The 27,826-nt window shown below is 39.5% G+C and overlaps 1 protein-coding gene across 2 annotated transcripts in view; it reads left to right on the top strand.

Annotated features, from left to right (window-relative positions):
- The window catches only part of RUNX2 (RUNX family transcription factor 2), a 246,987-nt gene extending 220,848 nt beyond the window's left edge, over positions 1 to 26,139 (top strand). For both annotated transcript variants that reach the window (XM_073673937.1, XM_073673938.1), the window contains 2 exons: positions 9,840 to 10,001; positions 19,480 to 26,139. In XM_073673937.1, coding sequence (XP_073530038.1) covers positions 9,840 to 10,001; positions 19,480 to 19,955 — 638 coding nt within the window. In that variant the 3' untranslated portion in view covers positions 19,956 to 26,139. The remainder of the gene's footprint in view (positions 1 to 9,839; positions 10,002 to 19,479) is intronic.
- Positions 26,140 to 27,826: the final 1,687 nt, after the last annotated feature.

Below are 27,826 nucleotides of genomic sequence, written 5' to 3'. Positions count from 1 at the left end.
GCAAACCTAAGTTTGGCTCTCCCTCTGTACTAGGGCTCAATAACAGTAATTTAGGTTGATTCAAATTCCCTGTGGTCTTGGTGACTCTTAGTCACTTAGCTAATGTTTTTTGTATAGTGGACTTTAGCAGAGTTTGAAAACATATTGTGGGCCAACCTAAAGAAAGAGGGTGTTGGTGAAGAGGAAGACACCTTAAGACCAGTTCACCTTCTACTCCACCATAAAAATCTTAACGTTTGGGAAAGGAATTGTGAAATGACAGGTTTATGTCAAACTGGACAACCCCTTCAGCCACTTGTCATCTGTTTCCATCCATTGGTGTCTACTAAAATCACAGATTTCCATTTTTAAAATGCTTTACCTTTGTATGGCAGTGTCAAGAACTGGTTGTTCATCTTAGCAGGTCCTTGTTGTGTAGAAGGTGTTGGTAGCAACACATAAATATAGTGGTTATGACCTGCTACTCATACTGGGACTTGGTGATTGTATCATCTTATATCTTTTCAAGGAGATCATCTAAGAAGAAAATCTCCTAATGTTATGTTGGCCATGGAGAGTTGGTGTGCTACGTAAGGTCGTACTACGATGTCCAAAGGAAAATAGAATGAAGTTAACCTTTGTTGGGGTCTCACTCTGTTCACGGGTTCAAGTACAGCCATGTTAGTCACTTAGTTAATGTTTTTGTATAGTGGGCTTTAACAGGGTTTCATTCTCATATTGCGCAAAGGAAGGGGTCCTAAGACCAATTCATCACCTGCTTCATGACAGTATAGGTGATAACTTGGTGGGACCCACACCGATTGGCAGAATCCCTTTTATCCCTGTCGTGGAACTTCTATCCCTATTACAAAATGGATCGGCAGGTCGGACACCTGTTCGTTGCTCTCTTCATTCTCTCTGGGGCTGCCGGAAAGACCACAGCACTCGGCAGCCCCATAGTTAATGAATGGAGCAGTGGTTGAACATGTGAAATGCCACTCAATTTTTACTGGGATAAAAGTACCTTGTTCTCAGTGGGCGGACCACCACCGATCAATATCCTGTGGATAGGTGATGACTTGTTTTTTTTACCTGACAACCCCTTTACCATTTAGGAAAGGAATTGTAAGAGGATTGACTAACATCAAACAGGTCAACTCCTTCAAACATTTGCAGTCTGATTACATCCATTGAGGTTCTCTATCATTATGAAGGCCAACTTTTACCTTCCAAGGTCAAGAGCTGGGCTCCCACCTTTAGCTAACGGAGGGCATTGTCAAGCTTTTGGCCGCCTTTTAGAATGAATCTTGTCCTTCAAAGAGGTCACTAAAAATTACGAAACTCCTTTCTTGTGTGCTAGTTTAAAGTTTTAATACTTATTGACCGGATCTTGAGGACATAAAGATCCTACTAGAACGAATATGTATAGATGTGTCTCGGCGTAGGTTTATATTTTTTTTCGTTGTGTGTTTTGTCAATGAAGATGGACACGTCACATTAACTTTTTGTAACGTCCTAATTTTTTATGGTGCAGTATATGCACCGTAATCTACGACTGTGTTTTGTTTTGCTTTTACTGCAATGTTTGTGGGTTTTTGTTTTTTTCATTTTTATATTTATGTCAAATTTAAAATTTACCTACGATTGGGAGATATGTAAGAACGTGTATTAATACATAAAGGTAATGGAAAATACGTAAACCAGTGCTTTAGTTGCTTAGGACCATTCACAGGTTGAGGATTTGACACAGGTTTCATCTCAGATTCAGCACCAGTCACCTTCCTGGTTTTCCCAGCTCAGGTCCGTACACTTTGTTGTGGCTGTTCCCAGGTAATACAGTTCATCTCCCATTGAAGTGAATGGAATCTGAGCTGCAGTACTTGAGAACAACCACTACATGGCGTAGCGAGCTGTGTGCACTTTCTGATGCTGTGCAGCAAAAGTGGGTACCGGGTGTCTGCCCCCACTAATCTGATATTGATGACCCCGTCCTGGCCAATCCCTTTAATTGTCCAGGCCTGGGTCGTATTTTAGAAAATCCATATATACAGTGTACGTGGTACCTGTAAATGCAACGTTAGATGTAATTAGGTGAGTTCACAAGCAGTTTTAGGATAAAACCGCTGCACGGTTTACTATTGGATTACCTAGTGTGACCCTTTTTTTTGTGGCATGTCCTAGGACTCAACTCCCTACCACCAGAACAGATGGGCATCGCTGGCAGCTGATGAGTTAATTTTATTTTTTTTATTTTGTTACTCGATCAAATTGTCGGCAGCCAAGATAAAAAGAACCTCAGATCGTTAGCATATGCAGCACACAAGCACGGGGGACTGATCTTCAAAGTCACAAGTCAACTTATTTGGAACGAGATAACTTGCAGAGTTGACGTTTGAAGCCCCGTGAAACGCGCTCTCGCTGCACACACAGGAAGGAGATGTTTGCAGGCTCGCTCAGTCCTCACTTGTGCAAGCGTGCCCTGCATGGCATGTACCGGAAACGGAGAAATACACGCGTCGTCTCTCTGCTGTGTAGGGCGATACGGTCACACGGTGCACCTGCAAAACGGCCGTCTGTGCAACGATAATATTAGCAGGGATGTGCGCCTCCTCACTGACATTGTGCTCTCATTGTGATAAAGAAGTATGGACGATTCACACTATATCTACATAATAACTATACGTCCAAAGGCACACAAAAAATACATTATTATCTGGTGTTAGGTTTACAAATCCTGGACTATTATAGAAAAGTAAAGAAAAGCAAAATAGAGAATAAATGCAAAGTCTGGAGCTATCACTTTATGGTCCAATATCTGCTTAATCTCGGGTGTTATCAGAATATGGATTATAAGAAAAGGTATCTGTCATCTATCTATCTATCATCTATAATCTGTCTATTATCTATTATCTATCTATTATCTATCTATCTATTATCTATCTATCTATCATCTATAATCTGTCTATTATCTATCTATTATCTATATATCATCTATCTACAGTATTATCTATCTATTATCTATCATCTATATATTATCTATCTATTATCTATTTATCTATTATCTATCTATTATATATCTATATATTTATCTATTATCTATCTATCTATCTATCTATTATCTATCTATCATCTATTTATCTATTATCTATCTCTTATCTATCATCTATCTATCATCTATCTATTATCTATCATATATCTATTATCTATCTATCTCTTATCTATCTATCTATTAAGTATCTCATATCTGTCTGTATCTATTATCTATCTATCTATTATCTATGTATCTATCTATCTATCTATCATCTATCTATTATCTATCTATCTATCTATCTCTCTATTATCTATATATCTATTATCTATCTATAATCTAAAGGCAAGATAAAGAGCAGCACCAGCCACATAAATGGTGCAAAGCCTTCCAGGTACATACCAGTCCTTTCAATATCAAAAAATCATGGAGACAGCACTCTTGTCAGGTGAAAAAATGGTAATTTTTAATGGCCCATGAGGCGACGTTTCAGTCCAACAATGGGGACCTTCCTCAAGCCCCCATTGTTGGACTGAAACGTTGCCTCATGGGCCATTAAAAATTACCATTTTTTCACCTGACAAGAGTGCTGTCTCCATGATTTTTTGATATCTATAATCTATCTATCTATCTATCTATCTATCTATCTATCTATCTATCTATCTATCTATCTATTATCTATCTATTATCTATTATCTATCTATCATCTATCTATTATCTATATATCTATTATATATCTATTATCTATCTATTATCGATCTATTATCTATTATCTATTTATTATCTATCTATATATCTATTATCTATCTATTATCTATATATCATATATCTATTATCTATCTATTATCTATATATCATATATCTATTATCTATCTATTATCTATATATCATATATCTATTATCTATCTATTATCGATCTATTATATATCTATTATTGATCTATTATATATCTATTATCTATCTATCTATTATTTATTATCTATCTATTATCTATCTATCTATTATCTATATTATCTATCTATCTATCTATCTATCATCGATCTATTATATATCTATTATTGATCTATTATATATCTATTATCTATCTATCTATTATTTATTATCTATCTATTATCTATCTATTATCTATCTATCATCTATCTATCTATTTATCTCTTTACTTCTATCTGACATTTGATCATTTAGAATAATAGTCATCATGGTAGATTTTATGTTGGCATTTTTGTGCTTTCTTCTTAAAGGTTCTTTATCTTTATCAGAAAGTTTAGTATATTTTTTAGATACTTCCAATAATACAGAATATTCATAATCTACAATATCTCAGGTCAAATTATGGTTAAATTATAGATTGCTGATAGATAGATAAATAGATAATAGATAGATAGATGATAGATAAATAGATAATAGATAGATGATAGATAATAGATAGATAGATAGATAAATAGATAATATATATATATGGATAGATGATAGATAGATGATAGATAGATAGATAATAGATAGATGATAGATAGATGATAGATAGATAAATAGATAATATATATATATACATGTATGATAGATAATAGATAGATGATAGATAGATGATAGATAATAGATAGATAATAGCTAGATAGATAATAGACAGATATATACAGTACAGACCAAAAGTTTGGACACACTTTCTCATTTAAAGATTTTTCTGTATTTTCTTGACTATGAAAATTGTACATTCACACTGAAGGCATCAAAACTATGAATTAACACATGTGGAATTATATACTTAACAAAAAAGTGTGAAACAACTGAAAATATGTCTTATATTCTAGGTTCTTCAAAGTAGCCACCTTTTGCTTTGATGACTGCTTTGCACACTCTTGGCATTCTCTTGATGAGCTTCAAGAGGTAGTCACTGGAAATGGTCTTCCAACAATCTTGAAGGAGTTCCCAGAGATGCTTAGCACTTGTTGGCCCTTTTGCCGTCACTCTGCGGTCCAGCTCACCCCAAACCATCTCGATTGGGTTCAGGTCTGGTGACTGTGGAGGCCAGGTCATCTGGCGTAGCACCCCATCACTAACCCTCTTGGTCAAATAGCCCTTACACAGCCTGGAGGTGTGTTTGGGGTCATTGTCCTTGTGAAAAATAAATGATGGTCCAACTAAACGCAAACCGGATGGAATAGCATGTCGCTGCAAGATGCTGTGGTAGCCATGCTGGTTCAGTATGCCTTCAATTTTGAATAAATCCCCAACAGTGTCACCAGCAAAGCACCCCCACACCATCACACCTCCTCCTCCATGCTTCACGGTGGGAACCAGGCATGTAGAGTCCATCCGTTCACCTTTTCTGCGTCGCACAAAGACACAGTGGTTGGCACCAAAGATCTCAAATTTGGACTCATCAGACCAAAGCACAGATTTCCACTGGTCTAATGTCCATTCCTTGTGTTCTTTAGCCCAAACAAGTCTCTTCTGCTTGTTGCCTGTCCTTAGCAGTGGTTTCCTAGCAGCTATTTTGCCATGAAGGCCTGCTGCACAAAGTCTCCTCAACAGTTGTTGAAGAGATGTGTCTGCTGCTAGAACTCTGTGTGGCATTGGCCTGGTCTCTAATCTGAGCTGCTGTTAACCTGCGATTTCTGAGGCTGGTGACTCGGATAAACTTATCCTCAGAAGAAGAGGTGACTCTTGGTCTTCCTTTCCTGGGGCGGTCCTCATGTGAGCCAATTTCTTTGTAGCGCTTGATGGTTTTTGCAACTGCACTTGGGGACACTTTCAAAGTTTTCCCAATTTTTCGGACTGACTGACCTTCATTTCTTAAAGCAATGATGGCCACTCGTTTTTCTTTACTTAGCTGCTTTTTTCTGGCCATAATACAAATTCTAACAGTCTATTCAGTAGGACTATCAGCTGTGTATCCACCAGACTTCAGCACAACACAACTGATGGTCCCAACCCCATTTATAAGGCAAGAAATCCCACTTGTTAAACCTGACAGAATCATCTGTGAAGTGAAAACCATTTCCTGTGACTACCTCTTGAAGCTCATCAAGAGAATGCCAAGAGTGTGCAAGGCAGTCATCAAAGCAAAAGGTGGCTACTTTGAAGAACCTAGAATATAAGACATATTTTCAGTTGTTTCACACTTTTTTGTTAAGTATATAATTCCACATGTGTTAATTCATAGTTTTGATGCCTTCAGTGTGAATGTACAATAGTCATGAAAATAGAGAAAAATCTTTAAATGAGAAGGTGTGTCCAAACTTTTGGTCTGTACTGTAGATCATGGATAGATCATAGATAGATAAAATATAGATATGGGATAGATAGATAATAGATAGATATGATAAAACTGTATAATAAAGCAATTTTTTTCCACATGGAAGAAGACGTTAGGAATAAATATGAAGGTGATCTTTGCGGTGGATCCTGGGACTTACCACAGGGACAGGGATTTTATCTAAGTGATGATACGAGGAGCTGATCTCTGATTACTGGGTGGTGTATGTGCAGAGAATCATCTCTATCAGTTACTGGATAATATATTAGATTAGCTGCATTTTCTTGGTCACAATTTCACGACTCTTGGCCACATAAACCGATGTAGACAACGCCAATATTTCCCTACGACCTGTAAGAGGACATCCATCCACTGTACCATACCTCGTCCATAGGGCCACAGTTGTGTTTTTTATCCTTGCGGTGGCCCTCTGTATATGAAAGCGTAGTCTGAATTAGAGTTTTTTTTCGCTGGTTGCTTTTCTTGTCTTATACGCAGAACGTCAGGGTACGAATGTAACATCGGCTGCAAACATCTGGGGCAAGAGGAGTATTTTACATTTTATTGCCTTAGCCTGAATCCATGTCCTCACTCTAATGCTAGCCTTAAAGTTCCAAAAAGTATGTGAAATCATAAAAGTGTTTATAATGTTAGTATTTTTTAACTGTTTTCTACAGGTAACACTTTTTAAAAAAAAAAATAAAAATGGAGACAACTTTCCCTATAGATCTCTGTCTATCCTCTCACAAAATTAAAAGTGAGATGAGAGGGAGACAGTAAGGAGATCACAGTTCAGGTCTTGTGCACTGCACATCATTCAATTCTCTTGCTGTATATGCAGAGCGAAATATGCAAGATGAGTTTGTCTCAGGCTGCACACTGCATAGGCAGCAACCGAAATGACAAAGCTCACTTCATTATTCTGAGAGCTTTGTAAGCCCACCAGCCGTCCCCCAATCGCTCGTTGCACAAGGGTGCTGCTCCAGAAAGAAGCGGATCAGAACAGTAGATCACTTCTGGATCATTTGACGGTAGGGCAGGGCAAGAACTGCCTCTGTGGCGCCATGCTACGCCACTCTATACTGATCGCCCCAATTGGTGATTGAGATATAGATTTTAGAATGTTGAAAATGATTAATGCGAATGATGACATTCTATACAGCACTAGGAATATGGTGACATCATAATAGGGTCAGGACGGTTCTCATCCCTTACATATGAGTTTTATATAGATTTCTATGAACCAATAATCTAGAATATTTGATAATTTTGCTCTTCTCTGATCCTAGATTAAAAACAAAATACTGTAAAATGTATTTTTTTTTTAGACCACCGAAAAGGGAGCCTATCAGCATATAACGTTGTGGGTCCATCGTTACCCGATTCCAAAATCTTAAGTCCAATGTTTCACTCAGGATTATTAGCATTATGTACCGTAACTTGCATCATTGTTGATACTGGTCCATCCTGGTTTTGCTGAACACAAATTTCCTACGGTCCTGCTATTTCAGGGCGAGGAGGGCGAGGCCCGGCTGTACACTTGGCAATGTAGACGTCTACGAAGTTTCCATAAGTCACATTGTTTGTTTTATTTTATTTTTATTTCTTCCACTTTTTTAACCAGAGGAAATCCAAGCGACACGCTCGACTGCTCGGCCAACTTATGTAAGAGCCGAGCAAACTCATCCAGCTCTTTATAGGACAGACTAATGAGGTCTGGTTTAGTAATTGGTCTAATAGCAGTTCCCCATCCGGCTACTGGACATACATAAAATCCAGGGAGGTCGGAGGATGGAGCGGGATGGCATCCAACCTGTTTCCTACATATTTTTTGGACACTTGTTAATAGGATTAAGGGTAGTCCTCCTCTTGGAACAACTTCTCTGAGTACTTCTGGTTAATATTGAAATTGGATAATAGTTTTTTGGCAGACCCTACAAGGCAGGCGCACCGATATGAGCTCCTTGTTCTATTAGCTTTTTCATGTGGTGTAGCTGAAAACCAGACGATGTCAAGTCAATTGCCAAATCCCTTCCGAGAGTCAAATATTAAACAATGCAAACTGCTCCACCATTAAATGAACGATTAGTGTTTGTGAAGAGAAAACTAAACCATTTCACCTGTGGTGTGTCTAGCAAGTCACATATCTGACCTGATGCACTTGAGGTAAAATCTTAGGTTAACGTGTCCACCTTATAGGAATTCTTCCAAATGTCACACAAGTTCTTCTCTCTACAGTGACATTGACATCTCATGAGTTACTTGAATATAAACTAATTGAATGGCCCCTATATGATCTCTGGGATAAGCACCCCACTTGACCCACCAATTACAGCCAGTTGTAGAAGAGGTTGAGGTCCATGTGTGTAACCCTCTCAATTGAAGTCAGTATAGATTGTGGAGACAGCCACGTCAATGCCAATCTTGGTGGGACTAGCCAACCATCTTTAGTATATGGAGACCTCCCCACTCACTCCCGATAGATGATATTGTGGTGACCTACTCATTGCAGCCTCATATAGAAGAGATGGACATCCATGTGTGTCGCCTTCTCAAATGAAGTCAGTAGAGATCATAGAGACAGCAAAGCCAATACCTATTTCGGTGGTACTAGCTAACCAACTTATGTGAATGGAGACCTCCCCGCTCACTCCCTACAGATGATATTGAGGAGACCCACCCATTGCAGCCACAGTCAGTAGATATTATGGAGACAGTTTAGCCAATACCTATTTCGGTGGGACTAGGCAGCCATCTTACGTATATGGAGACCTCCCCACTCTCCCCCGATAGATGATTTGGGGGGGACCCACTCATTGCATCCACGTTTAGAAGAGGTAGACATCCATATGTGTGCCTCTCTCAGTTGAAGACGGTAAAGGTTATTGGAGACCGCTAAGAAATTGACTCCCACAGACAAAAGATTTTAGTAGAAAGGTGGCCAAATGTGTCAATTTCAGCAGGACCATCTTATGTTTGGAGACATCGCCACTCTCCCCCGACAAATGATATCGGGGGAGAAAAGGATCAAACAGTTGGAATTTCAATGCCCGATTCTTTTGTTTTCAGGTGTTTGACAGTGGACTTCACTTCTCTCCCCACTGAGAACACAGCCGAGCGCTCACTCATGTGCATGGGGATTCGGGAGAGATCGCTATCTGTCAAACATTCGGCTGTTGGCCATTTTATGTATATGTCCAGCTTTAACTTCTCTCTCTGGAGGACCAGGTTTATGGTTAACTCAGGCAGCCTATGAAAATGGTGTAATACTTTAGTTTTCCTGCATCTTCCCTCCATAGGAGAAATAAACACTTCCAGATTCCCAATAAAGATTACATTGAATAATTGGATTCACTAATGGATTTGATTTTTTCTGTTTATTGTCTTTAGGACATTGATGTCTTCTTGTTCTTTTGGACTTTCCTAGACTTTGTATGTCTTATATGCACAAACAAATGAACACAAGCAAGAGTACAATCTAGAGATTCCCCTTGTGTGTTGTATGTGTATATTTTTATTACTTTTTATGGAATGATTTCAGATGTAATAGAAAAATCGTTTTTTTCTTTTTTTTAGACCCTAGACAGACGCAGTCATCACCTCCATGGTCGTATGACCAGTCGTATCCATCGTATCTGAGCCAGATGACCTCTCCATCCATTCATTCCACAACCCCCTTGTCCTCCAGCCGAGGGACAGGGCTTCCAGCTATCACCGATGTGCCTCGTCGCCTCTCAGGTACCGGTCACTATGTGAATACTTGGATATTTATTTGTGCCATCTGTATGTCCTCATATATGAAACATGGTTGTCTACAAGACGATACCTTTAGGAAATATCGTTGGCGAGAAAACATAAGATAATTGTCATTCCGTTGGAGAGATGTGGGTTTAAGCTCACGCTATAAAAATATTATTGCACATTGAAGAGGCGGATTGTATATTTATTGTTTTACAGCGCTAATGACATTATTACATCGTTGTGTGGGTGTACTAAAATACCATCGAGCCCGTCACACCCAAAATCTGCCCACGTCTGACAACAGGTGCAATATCCCCTCCGAGGTCTAATAATTTTCATTGAGATGACCTGGAATTTTGGGATCAGTGATGTCAAAAAGGGACGCTGGTGGTAAATGATTGCCACCACGGACTTCACATACTGTACTTGCAGCTTTTTGACCCATTTTAGACGGCATTTTAAAAACAAATATTCCAATGGTTTTAGCCACAATGCTAAAAGACAGCAGGAAAACTGACACCAGGGAAAGAATCCTAAGTCCAGTACAGTCATTACACAGAGTTTTCAACTGAGCTGCCTTTGAAAAATACCAGAACCATAAGGGAATATTCACACATGTTGGATTTTAGTACCGATTCCGTTCCTAGACTTGCATGAATTCCGCATTAAATGCCTCTCAATGGACTCTTCTCGCGAGGACTTCCAGTTGCTTATTTCAGTTGGAAACGCATAAGAATAGTCTTATTGGATGACAATACACCAGGTAAACCTGATCAAATGCTGGGTCCAACAGGGCCCCGGGGGGGCAAACTCTCCCTAGGTTTCAATTTGAGACATCTATCATACATGTACAGTAGATGTGCATGCTGTACCTATGGAGAGGGGTCAGAAGCTGATCCTGCTGACTGTGATACGCAGCTGGCACCCAAGTCTAACTGCTAGGATCAGAACTAGCTCCGATCACAGCAGCTTAATCTCGTAGATGGAACTGTCAATCATGACTGTGGCATTTATGGGGTTGGAAATGGGGAATATTGTGCCTTCCAAGCCTCACCAGTAGCCCCGTAACATGATTGCAAGGTGCTGATGGCATTGTCATTGCGACCGGAGGGCTTACTGAACCATCTTGCATGTTTTTACACCTATGAAGCCTAGCCTGTGCCTTGGCTTCATAGGAGATACTTAATTCTCCAATACACTGCAATATTACTGTATTTCAGTGTATTATACAAACAATTAAGTAATACTAGGTTCAAGTCCCCTGGGGGGGACCAATAAAAATATGTGTGTGTATATATATATATATATATATATATATATATATATATATATATATATATATATATATATATATATATATATATTAAAAAAAAGAAACACATGTTTTTTTAAATATAAAAGTTCACATCACCCTGCTTTCCCCAGAACGTAAAATCTAGAAAATAAAGAAATAATTTGGTATTGCCGCTTGTGTAACTGTCCGAACTAATAAAAAAAAATCACACTATCAATGCAGAAATAAAAAATGGCAAATAAAAAACTATAATCAAAAAGAGATTAGAAAGTCCTATAGACCCCAAAATGGTAAAGATAATAATAAAATCTGGTCCTGCAAAAAAACAACAACAAGCTCTATCGACCGAAAAATAAATCTAAGTTATAGCTCTTAGGATAAAAGGAGGAGAAATCAAACACGAAGAGGAGCCCATTCTTTCCTGTGCTGCATCCAACCCAAAAGTGGTGGCTCCTTGACCCACGTCTGGTTCAGATATCTTTCGATCACAGAACCTTTCTTAATTTAAAGAGAACCTGACAGCTGATACATGTTGCCCGTTATACGGGCAAGTACAGGAAGAGACCTATCACTCCAGGGCAGAGGGTGGGGACATGCCGGCAGGGACCCGCCTGTCCGACTAGTCTCCGGCGTCTATCAAACTATGTTTTTCTCTGAATTCTTTTCTTTTCGACCTCCATTAAAACTCTTTCCCTGTTCGCCTTTGGCTGCCAGTCATCCAAAATTACAATAAAGGCGATCATCAATCATTTCCCGGCTCGAAACGTCAGATTGTCGTGTGGTCTCTGGTGAACCCAAAGCCCTTCACGTTCTGCTCCACGCCGATGATACAGATTAACTACACACGTTGCGTTGTCTGCTAGAGGAGTCTGCACCGTGACAGCCCTAATTCCCTCCCTTGATCCACGGTAACAAATGTTGCCTCTCAGCGCCCCCCGCAGACGATAAATCACATGGATCTGACACTATAGCATTTTAAATTCGTCTTATCAAAAAAAAGCAGATTAAACACGCAGCTCTTCCCCCACCACCAACGCTTATTTTCCTGGAGATTAACTTTTCAGTATTCGATCAGAGTTATAAATGACGCTCACGAAGGCTGATCCAGCGCACATGTTGTACGAGCCGCCGCCTTTGTAGTCTCGTCCTGTGCAGAATTCCTATACGTTATCCGATCGGCCCGTGACTGACAAGTGTTCGCTGATTACCCACTTGACCATCAGTTGCTTTTTCCTTTCTTTTTTTGTTACCTTCCCCGTAAGCTGAATTTTTTTGCTTTTTAAAGGCATAGACAGCGAGGGGAGTCTTGTCGTCTGTCCTTGTTTTAAAGGTCTTATCTCAGGCTCCTAACCACATCTGAAGCTTCTTGCTCATTATGAATTTCATGGCAGCGGATTTACTAAAAGTGTTTCCATATGTTGCTTCCTAATATATCTCGTCTTTTTTTTTTTTTCTCCTCTCTTTCTCCGAGCGGAATAAGAACGCACGCACGCTGGCTGGAAATGACTGCAGGATGTGACAGAGCAGTCACATGGCTACATTGGCACTGTGTGTGGGCTCTCCGCGCAGCCAGCTGCCCGAGGACTAGCTTTTGTAGTGTCGTGGATCTAGTTTCAAAGTCAAAAATACTCCACCCTCCCCTACTTCACTTTTTCTTTTTTTTTTTTGCTTTGCCCAAGTTTTCCTACTTCGTAATCAATCTGTCAGGGAGCCCTGCTGATTTCCGCTTAATGAGAATTGTCCTATGCGGAGGAGACTTTGTCGTGAAGCAAAAATGTAAAAAAAAATGTTCAATTTAAGTGTTGAATTTATGTAGAATTGAAATGAACATTCTTGTTCTGATGAGCACATGGTTCATCTTTTGTCACTTATAAAGGCTTCGAAAGTGGCTTAACGAAGTGACTGGTCCATTCTATTGGCGGCTTCTGCTTGGAACCCACTACTATGTTATATATGGGATAAAAAAGAAAAAAAAGAGATTTTGAGGAGGATTTTGAGAGTTTCCGCTTTCTGCTTCAAAACTTCCTCGAAAAACTGTGAGTGCACATCGCCAATGAGCGGAAACTGAGCTAAAACTCCCCAAACCCTCCTCAAAAACATAGTTTACTGGGCATAACACCACACCCCCATACACCATGTAGTGGCTGTTCTGGCCTACTACACTCCTATTATACATGTGATCTGAGCTGAAGTACCCAAGAACTCATGTACATCTTCCATCCGAGGAAGCTTCAAGCAGTTGTGCCATTTGACAGACCCCCACATATCTGATATTGATGACCTATCCTTTGGATCCGTATATCTGAAGGGTAGGTCATCAATATATCAGAAGAATAGGTCATCAATATCTCCTAAGGAGTAGTCATCAGTTTATTTGAAAGATGGGTCGTCAGTATATCCGAACTATAAGTCATCAGTATATCCGAAGGATAGGTCATCAATATTTCGAAGGGCAGGTCATCAATATATCCGAGGGATAGGTCATCAATATATCCGAGGGATAAGTCATCAATATGTCCGAAGGATAGGTCATCAATATATCCAAAGGATAGGTCAGCATTATATACTATAAATCCTGAAAAATCTCCTTGTGTAAGGTCTGTTAGGTTTCTGTAAGGGTTTCAGGTGTTTTGAAGCCTATATCAGCTACACTTCTCCTATTGAAAGCCCAACGTGATATCTGTTTTCTACCCATATATTTCCTATGTTTGCCAAGAGTGACAACAAACAGTGTAAAAAATGACAGCTCCTCCTTGGGTTGTCACCATGCTCTTCAAGCTTCTGAATAGCAGATGTGGCTTTTCATCTAGTGTGGATTATTGCAACTTACTGTAGCTTTTTGAGTGTTTCTGAGAAGACACCAAATGGTCTTCTCAGCTCTACATTTTTGGAATGGTTAGGAAACCCATACAAACGTACAAAAGAGAACATACAAACCTCTTGAATTTAGGACCTCACGTGGTCCTGGCACCTTTGGAGGCCTAAAGGATCACATAACAGCACAGCAAGGCTATAAATTGCACATGAATATTGGTAGTCCCCATGTATGTTGGACATGGAGACTCCTGAGTCCACCACGTTCAGTCTACAGGTCGACTTCTCTTCAGAAGCTCAGCTCCTTTGTGAGAACCTCGTCTTGTGACTCTTGTGCAGTTAAAGACATTATATTAAGTAAATATTTGAATGTCTGCATCTCTTTCCTCTCCACATTCTGGGGCTTCGATGTCACCGTGGGCAGCATTTATCAACGCACTGTAAGCAAATATCACTTTATTAACCCCAGGCAAAACCGTAAATATTATTCTGCGGCTGGATAGTGCAAATAGCTTGGAGAGCGTTCGTTTGCCTTTGCACGGACCAGTCTGACCTTTTGTTTATGACGAGGAGGAGGAAATGTTCTCTACCTCTGCTCATGTGATGGAGCTTTCAATGAAATGGCCTCCTTACTCCAGGACACAGTTTGTTTATGGTGTTTACTCGGAGTTTGTAAATAACCATCATCTCTGATTTCCTGTTCTGTGCCTGTAATCGTTCCCGTCTGATATCTTTCTGCAGGGGGAGGCCCACTTGCTTGGTTTATTAACAGCAGTATTTTCACAGAAGGCCAAAATTTGTACAACTCATAGTGGTCAGATGTCTTACCCAAATTACTCAAAACAAAGTTGGCCAGACATAAGTGTCTACCTATTCTATGTTGATGGCGCATATTAGTCCTGAACAGTGATGTAACGACAGTGGGTGTAGAAGGTTGCTGTCCCACCTGGGCCCCCAGAGCCTAGTGGTGCCCAAAGACCCTTTCGGCCCATATGAGAAGTCCAACACTATAAAATACCCTCAATAGTCGAGGGTCCTGTTGTAGAATATTCATTGGGATCCACAAGATTCGAGTTGACAAACTGGGTCTGATCAGGTGAACGTTGGAGATGTCAGCCTGAATCACTATATGTAACCAGGCTCTTACACTTTGGAATACTTTTTAAACATCCAATTCCCCTGATGAATCCTGGTGGAGGAAACGCGTTGGAAAAGCATATAGGGTGTTTATAGGGACATCTGTGGACTGCCCTTGTAAGGATGGGAGTTTATGGGACCACAGGGAGAGGCATTACCTGTTTTGGGGGACTCTTAGGGCTTATTTATGCCTTTGGATGCCTCTTATGTGAGTACTGGTACTCATGTATCCCCACCAGCAGGATCAACTAAACGGGTGAGATTCTATTCTCTTCTGCTCACACATGGTCTTTTTTCCATCGATGGGATCTTCTCTTTGTGTATTTTTATGCAGCAGATATATGGGATAAATTGGTATTGGAGTAGGAACATTTTAGTGTGGCTAATTTTTAATTGATATTTGTTAAAAGTTACGTTTTAATACCTCTCACTTTGGAATCACAGCCTCCACTAGTAATAAGATTTTTGGCAAAATAAGAAGCTTATTACCAAGTTTACTTGCCCTATCTTGTAACCTGTCTGCTTCAGCTGCCATTCAAGTCAAAAACATATGGCCTTGTGCTGTCTTTTGATATCTACTCCACAATTTAAAGTCGGATTACTATGGCAGCAGTAGAGAGAATACTAAAGTTATAATAGTTTTTCCCCTTCTTACTTGCTCCTTTTGCAACCAAACTGTTCCCCTTGTCATTCAGGCCAAAACTAGATGGTGTTGCGCTGTCATAGTCACACCTTGCTCTCTGGAATCCCCGGGTTCCCCTATTAATCTTAATTTTTGTAAATTTACATTGAGATGGAGAACCTTATTGTCATGTCTACTTGTCCATTCTCATGCAATTAATCTGTTACAGCTAACTGAGATACTCAGGACTGGATGGTCTTGTGCTTTCAAGATGGCATAAGTCTCAAGTTGGCCTTTGCAATCTCAGGCTGCGCTAGTACTCAGATTTTTGTAAAATTACGTTTAGATAGAGAACCTTGTTGTCATATCTACTTGCCTCTTCTCAGGCCATGTTTTCCATGCAATTAATCTGTTTCATCTGCCACTGAGATCATGACTGGATGGTCTTGTGCTTTCAAAATGGCATAAGTCTCCAGTTGGCCTTTGCCATCACAAGCTCCACTAGTACTCAGATTTTTGTAAACTTACATTTACATGGAGAACCTTATTGTCATGTCTACTTGTCCGTTCTCAGGCCATGTACTGTATTCCTTGCAATTAATCTGTTTCAGCTGCCACTGAGGTCAGGACTGGATGATCTTGTGCTTTCAAAATGGCATAAGTCTCAAGTTGTCCTTTACCATCTCAAGCTCCGCTAGTATTCTGATTTTTGTAAAATTGCAGTTAGATGGAGAACCTTATTGTCACGTTTACTTGCCTGTTCTCAGGCCATGTATTCCAGGTCAGGACTGGATGGTCTTGTGCTTTCAAAATGGCATAAGTCTCCAGTTGGCCTTTGCCATCTCAAGCTCCACTAGTATTCAGATTTTTGTAAAATTACATTTAGATGGAGAACCTTATTGTCATATGTACCTGCCTCTTCTCATCTGCCACTGAGGTCATGACTGGATGGTATTGGCTGTCAGGATGGCATTAGTCGCACCTTGCCCTTTGCCATCTCAGGCTGCCTTAGTAATCAGATTTTTCAAAAAATAAATGTAGATGGAAAAACCTTCAGTCTTGTTTTGCTCCAATAGTCGACTTTCATGGTTGTGTTAGCCTAATCGAATGCAAGAGTACACGAGAATGACTTCGTAATAAGCCGGCGAATTAATATAAGGATCATTATATAATTACGTTGACAGGCTGACGTAGCGCTCGCTTTACGTCCGCTACCATAATTGAGAATGAAAGACCAAAGCTTGGCGAACCAGGGACACATTTGTTCTCCATCACTTCCCGTAAACCACATGATTTGGCCAGTAATTGTTACATGAATGGCAAGTGACATTACCTGGCATAAGTGAGTGTGTGTGGAGAACGGTCATGACACGGTTGTTAGGCCTCCGAATTCTGCAGACGACAACAGGTAAAAGGGTAAACGAGAAGAATTAGCCATTGAGAAGCAGACAGACCGAGCTGGAGCCGAGCCAACCCTGAGACTTTAATGAGACTCCTGCAACAAACTAACTGGAAACACATGCCGTTTAATTGTTCCTCGTTTCTGACCGGCGCAATATATTTCGTAGTAAAGGGAAGGTGTTGTAGCTACAGTTTGAATACTTCAGCGTTTAATTTACTTATTTATTGCCCTTTCAATTGACTTTTTGGGTTACAAGTGAGCGTGGATAACACAAATATGTGCCATTTACATTTACTGGCTGCAGAGTTGTTCCGCGACTCCCTTATTATACGGTGCTGCGGTCTCCATGGCTTTAACACATTAATCCTAACCTGACCCACCTGAACCGTTCTGAAGGCTAGCCCCTATGCAGTCACCTCTTTAGAAAGCAATTACCGGCTGTGTCAACCCTTGAAAATATTTTTATAGACAATTTTATGAAAAAAAAAAAAGAAAAAGACTGACCACTGGCACTTTAACTGACACGTTATTGACCTATTATACTTTTATAGCGCAGCTTCATCACCACCACTGTTATCGATGTAGAAGGGAAATGTTACCTCTTACGGAACGGGAATGCAAAAATTAGCAAAATTTAAAAAAAATAAAAAAAATATACAGTATATAAAAAAATACTCTGGACAAATGAGGATAAAAGATTGCAATTGGTATTTGTATCCAAATATGGAAGATATGGAAATGTAATGGGTTGTTATTACATAAATTCTAAGGGTTCTGCCTTCTCAGTGTGTCAGTTATACCTGGAAAGTTTCTTTCAATGTTTACTATAACTTTTTTGCTTTTTTTTTTCATAAATTGATTAATACCCTCTAACATTAAAGGATTTGTCCAGTGAAAACAAGGACAAATACTTTGTTGATCGGTGCGGGGTCCTTCCACTGGGACCTACACCGATCGGCAGAATGGGGCACTTTTATCCCTGTTAGACTGGAATGACAGTGCGTATGTGCAATCGCCACTGCATTCATTCCTTAAGGGGTTGCTGGGCACTACTCTTGGCTTTTTCCAGCAGACCAATAGGAAATGAATGGAGTAGCGGTCGGGCAAGTGACCTATCGCTTCACTTTGTAACGAGGAAAAAAATTCCCCCGTTCTGCCGATCAGTGCAGGTCCCAGCGCTCAGACTCCTACTGTTCAGTAAGTTATTACCTATCCTGTATAACTTGCTTTCTCTGGACAAACCCTTTAAAATACATTATTTCAGTGATGTTCATTTGTAACTTAAAGAGATTCTATCGTCAAACATTTGTTTTTTTAAAAAATGAATCACAGACAGAATTACAATGTCAGCGAACACCTCTAATATAAATTTGGAGGGGGAAAGAAACAGGATCCACCACTGACAGTGGGTAATGAGTCAGTGCCTTCCCTCTCCCTGCACGATGACCTCCGCTCAGATCACAGAGCATGCCCACAACACTCTGGGATAGAAGTCAAGGATCTTCAGGTTCCTATGGTCCTTGTGACTTCCATAAAAAAAAAATCTCTGAACTTTTTTGTAACAACGACTCAGGCAAAATGGTCACCCTCATATGGAACAGAAAAAAGAGTAATCAAAAAATAAAAGCAGATTGCACAAAATGTGCCAATATCTGGTTTTAATTAGAAAAAAATATACGGTGATGCATTTCTATCAAATTCATGTCTATACCATACAAACTTGCCAGGACTGTCTGAAAGTTTGACACACAATCCCAGTAATTGCGGGGTGTCCTGGACCAAAAAAAAGGGTTTGGTTTATGTAAACCCTACCCCAAGTTGGGTGTTGTGGAAGAGCTAGGGCATTAGGAGGAGGGCATTCTCAGGTAGACTTGGGGTGGGACTTAAATCGTTCTATTCCGCCAAAAGAAATGTTGGTAAGTTGGCAGTAAAATATTCAGTGTCCTTCCCTGGTGGTCAGTGGTCCTCATCTATTCATTACTGAACTTTTGGCCCTTAACTGGTTCTCTAAGTCACTTTTTATTTTTAAATAAATCTGATTAATAACAGTGGAACAAAAAGTTGAGCTGAATCGGCTTCTCGTAACTCCGTATTCCAAGAAATTTTTTCTTCCAGGTTGAATTTATATTACTTTGTGTAAAAGTTTAGCCTGATTGATGTTGACCACGTCCTAATAACGCATATATCTTTCCTTTTTTTTTTTTAGGTGCCTCAGAGTTGGGTCCGTTCTCTGATCACAGGCAGTTTACAAGTATTTCCTCACTAACGGAAAGTCGATTCTCAAACCCACGAATGCACTATTCTGCCACATTTACATACACGCCTCCGGTCACCTCAGGGATGTCGCTGGGTATGTCACCAACCACTCACTATCATACGTATCTACCGCCTCCGTATCCAGGCTCCTCCCAGAACCAAAGTGGACCCTTCCAAACCAGCAGCACTCCTTATCTTTACTATGGTACGTCGCCCGGATCCTACCAGTTTCCCATGGTTCCAGGGGGTGATCGTTCTCCTTCTAGAATGCTTCCTCCTTGTACAACAGCCAACGGCAACACGTTGCTTAACCCAAACTTGGGCAACCAAAATGATGGCGTGGATGCGGATGGCAGTCATAGCAGTTCCCCCACTGTTTTAAATTCTAGCGGTCGAATGGATGAGTCAGTATGGAGGCCATATTGATTCCACCTCCACTCCGGGAGCTATATCATTTCTAAGACTAATGGAAAACAAATGGAAGTGTCTTAAATATTCAAGAAAATGCCTTTTTTTTAATGTGGTGTCATATTCTATATGTGACTCCAAGACTTTGTTGCAATAGAACTTTCTGATAATTACCGCAATCATTTTTATATATAAAAAAACAAAACATGGCTAGAAGCACACTTTGCCTTAAACTATTTTTCTTTATTTCTTTTATATTTATATTGAACAAAAAGACATTCCAAAGAAAATAGTTAAAAAAGAAACTCAGTTATTATCTCAAGCGGGAAGAAAAAAAAAATTTAGGAATCTAAGAAGACTTGTTCATTCCAGTACCAAAAATACAAAAAAAAAATTTTGCTTTAAAAAACTGTGCCTTATTTACAGGAAAAAAGGGAAAACCTCACATGCATCAAAAAGCTGCACAAAACAATGATCAAAAAATGTTTTCACAATCGAATTTTGTGTGACGGTACAGACTCGGAACAATGCAAAATGCACTTCTCTCGAAATTTTCATTTCGCCGTTTCACAACTGTAACAAAAAAAAAATCATGCGAGCAAAAATATTTTTCCTATGCAATACCAAATATAACAATATCTGCTCCAATGGTATGAATTTTATTGTTCTTTAATTTTTAATTTATCGGTATGTGTAATCTTTTTTGTTTTCTGGTAAGTTTGATTCATCTTAATGTTCTTTTTTTTTAATTTATAATTATTTAATAATATTTGGACCCTCAAGTGTTTCTTAATATAAAATTGTGTAGACAGGTCCCTAAACGTATATATATATATTTTTTATTATTTTTACAAATCACATAGATATAAATTCTTCCAAAAATATCAATTTTACGTCCAGATGAAAATGAAAAAGAAATTATAAATGTACCCAGGATACGCTGTGGAAGCTGACGTTAGATGGGGCCAGCTGAGATGGGTGAAAAAAAGTTGGAAACATTATGGAGACCCAAAATTGATTAACTATTTCCCTATATGTAATTCCCTATATGTAATCCATGACACTGTAATGGATACATCTTTGATGGCCGTTGGACGAACTCTAAGATGGTAAAGGACAAGGTGGGCCGCCACTGTGCCAACATTGTTTCCTGCAACTAAACGGGAGCTTGAACCTTATGGTTTTGCCACAGGCCACCATTTTTCTGAACATCAAAAGCCATCAAAAGGTTAAAAAAAATGTAAAAAAATCCTTATACTCACCTCGCCATTCTGGCCCCTCTGCCACTCACCGCCACCCAACCGGTCCAAAACGTATCTTCTTATCTCTCACCACTAGAGTTGGAATCTTCAAGCCTCTCACACAGTGCCGGACTTCCGGCTGTCATGGCACACGTGACCTTTCTGCACTTGGGTACATCGTGACGTTATGACCTCCCATGCTAGAGCAGATCTCTCCTTTGTTCCATGACAGCCTGGAGCCCAGCACATTGTGAGAGGTCTGAAGATGTCAACGTGAATGGTGAGGGATCAGAAGATGCGGTGAGGAGCGGGTGGGTAGCGGTTTGTAATAGAGGGGTCGGAGGGGTGAATGGAGGGTTAGTATAAGTATTTATTTTTTACATATTGCATTTATTATGACCTGGAGGGACCTCAAAACATGATGAGGGACATTAAATTTGCGGAGAATAACTTCTCCGCGAATCGAATTTCCCAAGAAAACCTGCAAATTTTGCCAGATCCGCTCATCTCTATAGTTCTGCTCATTGAATGCCCGCTTCCACAGCATATAGGCATCAGGTATTTATGTATGAAATTTATATGCCAAGGAATCTGGTATTATTTTGTGCCTTTTTTATCTTTTGTGCCTTTTTGTTGAACCTATGGAGTTCTGTTCCGAAATATACCAGGGATATCCGTACAATGTGCTGGAATTGGTCATAAAATGACAAAGTACATTAAAAAAATGGTTTTTGATACAGGTGTATAGCAAAATGATGATGTAGCGATGAGCAAATGAGCTAAAGAGCTTTAAAGCAACTTTGAAGCCAAGGGCACTATATTTTATATCTAAATTATATCATGTTCTTGTAAAAAAAATGCACTGCGACCTTTGCTATGATTTCTATCTTGCACTTCTCAGTTCCGAAATTTTTGTTCTATTTGTCTTAAAAGTTAAAGATGATCGGCCCGGTCTGTGTGAAAGGTGCATGCACTTAATGTTTTTCTTTAACATATTAGCACTGATGCCTCAATATCCGTTCTCCGAGGTTTACGTCAATGACAATAATGGAAAGGAAAAATGGAGATGACCATTACCCATGGTGAATGCCCAATATGGGCACCATTGATTCGTTCACACTTGATTTTATCACCTTTCCCCAATGTATTCTAAAAGATGGTGCCATAGCATAATTGATATTGTCTACAAGTAGGCATCTGCCAAGGACACCCACCTCCTCGACAGGGATCTCTAGTCCGAACCAAGACTTGAAAATGTTGTAATTGTCAACACGAGACAACTACCTATTGATAATATACCATAGTGTTTGGCTTAAGGCCTCCATACACATTAGACAACAATCGTTCAAACCCGCCGATATGAAGGCTTCCTGACTCTCCCCCAACAGGTGATGTCGGAGAGATAATCAAGTTATGATCAAGGGTGCTGTGCTCCTCGGTACTCCAGAGAGAACTTTCATGGTGATGGCCAATCTCCCAATGCCATTTTTTGGAGGATTGTTTTAGTATTTTTAGAAATCTGTTGAGTAATAATGTCGGACGGGCTCATCAGCTGGCCTCAATGTCACCCAATTGTCAAACTGCACAGAAAAGTTGAGCTCTGTCTAGGCAGCTTTAGAGTCCAAAATTTAATGAAACCCTAAACTCGTCAAGTTTAAGTATTTTACGATGAGATTTAGATATGGTATAAAATGCAGATTGTACAACCATCCTGTCCTTTCTGAAAGAAAAAAAAATGAATGCTAAGATTTTAGTTAGTCGTAATCTTTAAGGTTTTTCTTTATCCCATCTTGCCAGTCAGATTATGAGCTGCCAGCAGTTTGATGTCTAAGACCTCATTCAGATGTCAGCGATTTTACTCGTACGCAGAAAAAAAACGGTCCGAGTTTCATCAGTTTGTTTGACTAAATTCTTAAGAAAATCTGACCGTTGTGTTAGTTTTTACCATTAGAGTTTCTGCAGTTTTTTTTCATATGCAAAAACAAAAGAAAAACTGATGGAGGTTTCTCATGCTTCTTCTAGCAGTCAGTTTTTCATGGACTGATAGACTTACATTGGTGAGATTGATCCTTGACTCAGATGAAAATCGGACATGTCTCCGTGATTTAGTGCAGAACACTTGTTCTGCAAAAATACAAGGACCTTTACATATCCTGCTTGAAAAACAATAAAATCTATCATATCTCTATTTATAGTCATAATCTCCATTCATTTTATCTGCATTTGGTTCAATTCAATATTCAGTAGCACTTATTAAAGCACAATTGCATCCTTTCAAGATATAATATCAGAACTAACCTACATTGCACCTGAGTCTACCCAAAAAAAAACCCCCATAGCTGATGATGACAATCTAGAGGTGAACAAAAACGTTTGCAGAACCCTGGTCCAGTGGCCCGGTTGTCCATATCATGGGAAACCTCCTATTATCTGTGGCACAACTTCTGATTAGTAGGTTCCACAGCCACATTATGTTGCAGCGCAACGCACTCATGATTTGGGCATACTAATCACAAGTGGCACCTGGGTAGGTAGAAGGTTCTTAGGCTTCTGGTCCAATGCTGACAGACTACCAATATTGGCTGCTGGACCAAGGTCCTACAAATCTTTTTGCTCAACTCTATGACAACTCCAAATTTCTAGTGGAACACAACAATTTTTAAGCCCTGTTGAATTTTGTGATTTTAGGCTACAGAAGCCACAGTAAATCCAAATATTGGTTTCCCCTTTTGAGCTTCATAAAATTAAATCTATTAAAAGGGATTTAGGGCATAGAGAATAAAGCCCCCCCATACACATTAGATTAATGTCGGCCAAACTAATCAATATCGACGGGTTCAGCCAACAGCCTAATGTGTATGGGGGGACTCTTGACTGTCCCCAATGTATGATGTCAGAGAACAGAAGGATCTGGCATGTCCGAATTTGGAGTTCTGATATGTTTGTTCTCTGAGAGTTAAGCCAATGCCAAAGATGTCTGTCATTGGCTCTCTCATAACACAGGAGGGCCCGACCAGCTGAGTTATCCTGTGTATGGGAGAGTCGGGGAAAATAGCTGTTGGCCGAACGATCAACCAAACCATTTTTCGGCCTACAGTTATCTAAAGTGCATAGGAGGCTTTAGAAAGGGACATTAGTTTAGTATGACAACCAGTCTCTCTTAGGTTGGCCACGCATATTAGATGGCTGTCGGCCAAATGATTCTTCAACCGATCGTTCGGCCAACAGTCATCTCAGCTGACTCTCCCATATACAGGAACGGTCGCAAAGCTGAGTGCTCCTGTGTTTTTTTATGACAAAGCCGCCAATTGACACGTGAAATTGGACATGCTTGATCGACATCTCTCCCGACTACCAGTCGGCCGGGGCACTAATATATGTTGTACCGTAGGACGAACCCATCGATATAGGCGGGTTTAGCTGACATTAGTCTAATGTGTATTGGGGCCTTTATACAATCCCATGACCACCTGTTTAGATGTTTAGATCTCACCTCCATCCAATTCAAAGCCTTAGTTTGAATTTTTTTGTACAATTTTTTATTCTTTAGAACTGGATTTCTTTTTAATAAAACGATATACAGTAACACATACAACTAAACCATAATTTTAACTTTTCACGTTTGGTCATTTTTTTAAAAAAAAATATTATTTTTTATGATCTATTATTTCACTGTAATTTGATCCTAATATTTAGGCGTTGAGGTCAATAAGGAGCAGGAAAGCCGATCATAGACGTCAACTTACTTCCCAAACGAACAGATTTTTCCTATTAACAAAGATATCCCACTGAATTGATTGTGGATATAAAAAATATATACTGTACGTACAGAGGTGAGGAAGGCTTGACTATAACCAAAGTAATCTAAAATATTACTCTTACAGCTATGCAATGAATATTTACTGGGAAAAATCCAGTTATTGTGCCTTCTCCTACCATGGACTTGAAGGTTTTTTGACAGCCTCCATAGTCATTCACTTTTTGAATGTTTTTGCCTACTTGTGAGCCAAAGATGATTCTAGTTTGTATGCGTTAAAGTCTTAGTGCCTTCACCTTAAAGAGATTGTCCAATTTAGATATCCAATTTTTGTGTATCCTTTCGGGGAATTTTGGGTTATTAGAGGAGACCCTCTGATCAGGTTCCTCATCTCTTGGCCAGGGTGGAGAGATTGGTTATAAATGATGGCTCTCAATCATTTTCACTTGAGAGTGCTTTTAAGATTTTTTTTTATTATTATCTTTTTTTATGACTTTTTATTTTATCATTCTTGAAAACTGAAACGCCATATCTATTTGTAGTGATTACTTTACTGTGTCAGTTCTCAGGAAGCCGATGATACTCAGATATTTATAGCAGTGTCAACTTTACATTCCAAAAAGTTTGGTCAACCCAGGAAACTCCTGCACCGAGCAGCCACCCGATGCCTTTGTCTGATGTTGTGTTTTTTATCTAGTGCACGGTACATTTGGTACAAATTTTATCTATGCTGAAGTTCGAAATATATGGATATTTCATGTTTACAAAGGTCTGTGTTTTTTCTATTTTTTTTTGTACTTAACTTTATAAGATAGCACATATCGGCCAAAAATACGATTTTTTTAAAGTAATTTTTTTAATGGAAATTTAGTTCACTACTACGGTGACATTCAATCGTATTTCCCAATTTTTCCTGAAAGCAGAATACTTGCGTCGTCTTGTACATAGAAGCTTCTGGTCCATTTGGCGAGTTATATTTGCTTTATCTGCACATGTTTTATGTTGTATTTTTCACGTCTCAGCTTTGCGTCTGTGGAAACGTTTACTATCATATGAAAAAGGGACTTTTGTTTTTCTTTAACTTTTTTTTTTTTGGCCGTCTGTAAATGATATTTTGTTGCTCTGCACCTGATTATAATTATTATTGTTATTATTGTAAGTGGATGTTTGAATTTTATTTCCAATAAATTTCTTTTTGATAAAATTTGTTGTGTGAATTTTGAATACAGCGGAAACTTTAACATTTCTTTGTTGTCTGAAATATAGTTTTAGGCTATGTCCACACGATATCTTTTTTTAGGCAGATTCCACCTTGTACCCTTCTGAAAATGTGCCATAAAAACACCTAAACAAGTGAACATTGTGCACAGCAATGTAAAGACAAAATTGCTGTGCACATGTTCAGTCTTTCTTTACTTTTTGTTAACCTCTTCAAAGTTCGGAAACAGCAAGGCAAATTAAAAAAGGTTCGGAAACGGTTAAAAGAAGTAATGTGTTCATTCTTCAGTTGGCTTCCAAAGAGGGAAAGACACATCGTAATGAGTAATGACAACGACGGAACCTCCAGTGGTGCTGCTTCAAGAAAAAAAATTAATTTATGTGTGCCCACCAGCCACGACAAGGTGTACCTTTCTTGAACAGGAGTCTGCGGCCGCTGGACAGGAGCTCTGAGAACCACCTCCTACCTCCCGACATCCACACTTCTTTTGATTAGTCGGTCTGGGGCAATGTCACACCAGGCTGATTAATCAAAAGAAGAGCCGCAGATTGCAATAGGTAGGAGACAGCTCCCAGAGCTCCCGTCCAGCAGATATTAGTGATATGGCCACCAGGTCTGGTCCTGCGAACCCATTCACACCAACTCGGATAGATAGGGGTAGATATGGAATAGAAGAATACTGATAAATAGATGTAGATAATAGATAGATATGGATAGATAGATAGTAGATAGATAATAAATAGATATGAGATAGATAGTAGATAAATATGAGAGTAGTATTGGCACCCCTGCAATTCTGTCAGATAATACTCAGTTTCTTCCTGAAAATGATTGCAATCACAAATTCTTTGGTCTTATTCTCTTCATTTAATTTGCTTGCAAGGAAAAAACACAAAAGAGAATGAAGCAAAAATCAAATCATTGATCATTTCACACAAAACTCCAAAAATGGGGCAGACAAAAGTATTGGCACCCTCAGCCTAATACTTGGTTGCACAACCTTTAGCCAAAATAACTGTGAACAACCGCTTCCGGTAACCATCAATGAGTTTCTTACAATGCTCTGCTGGAATTGTAGACCATTCTTCTTTGGCAAACTGCTCCAGGTCCCTGATATTTGAAGGGTGCCTTCTCCAAACTGCCATTTTGAGATCTCTCCACAGGTGATCTATGGGATTCAGGTCTGGACTCATTGCTGGCCACCTTAGAAATCTCCAGTGCTTTCTCTCAAACCATTTTATAGTGCTTTTGGAAGTGTGTTTTGGGTCATTGTCCTGCTGGAAGACCCATGACCTCTGAGGGAGACCCAGCTTTCTCACACTGGGCCCTACATTATGCTGCAAAATTTGTTGGTAGTCTTCAGACTTCATAATACCATGCACACGGTCAAGCAGTCCAGTGCCAGAGGCAGCAAAGCAACCCCAAAACATCAGGGAACCTCCACCATGTTTGACTGTAGGGACCGTGTTCTTTTCTTTGCCTCTTTTTTTTTCCTGTACACTCTATGTTGATGCTTTTTCCCAAAAAGCTCTACTTTTGTCTCATCTGACCAGAGAACATTCTTCCAAAACGTTTTAGGCTTTCTCAGGTAAGTTTTGGCAAACTCCAGCCTGGCTTTTTTATGTCTCGGGGTAAGAAGTGGGGTCTTCCTGGGTATCCTACCATACAGTCC

Source organism: Phyllobates terribilis, unplaced genomic scaffold (genome assembly GCF_046119375.1).
Source record: "Phyllobates terribilis strain yellow unplaced genomic scaffold, ASM4611937v1 Scaffold_3__8_contigs__length_932513732, whole genome shotgun sequence".
Lineage (NCBI taxonomy): Eukaryota > Metazoa > Chordata > Amphibia > Anura > Dendrobatidae > Phyllobates > Phyllobates terribilis.
Note: the sequence above shows the minus strand (reverse complement) of the source record. Positions and strands in the feature narration are given on the sequence as shown.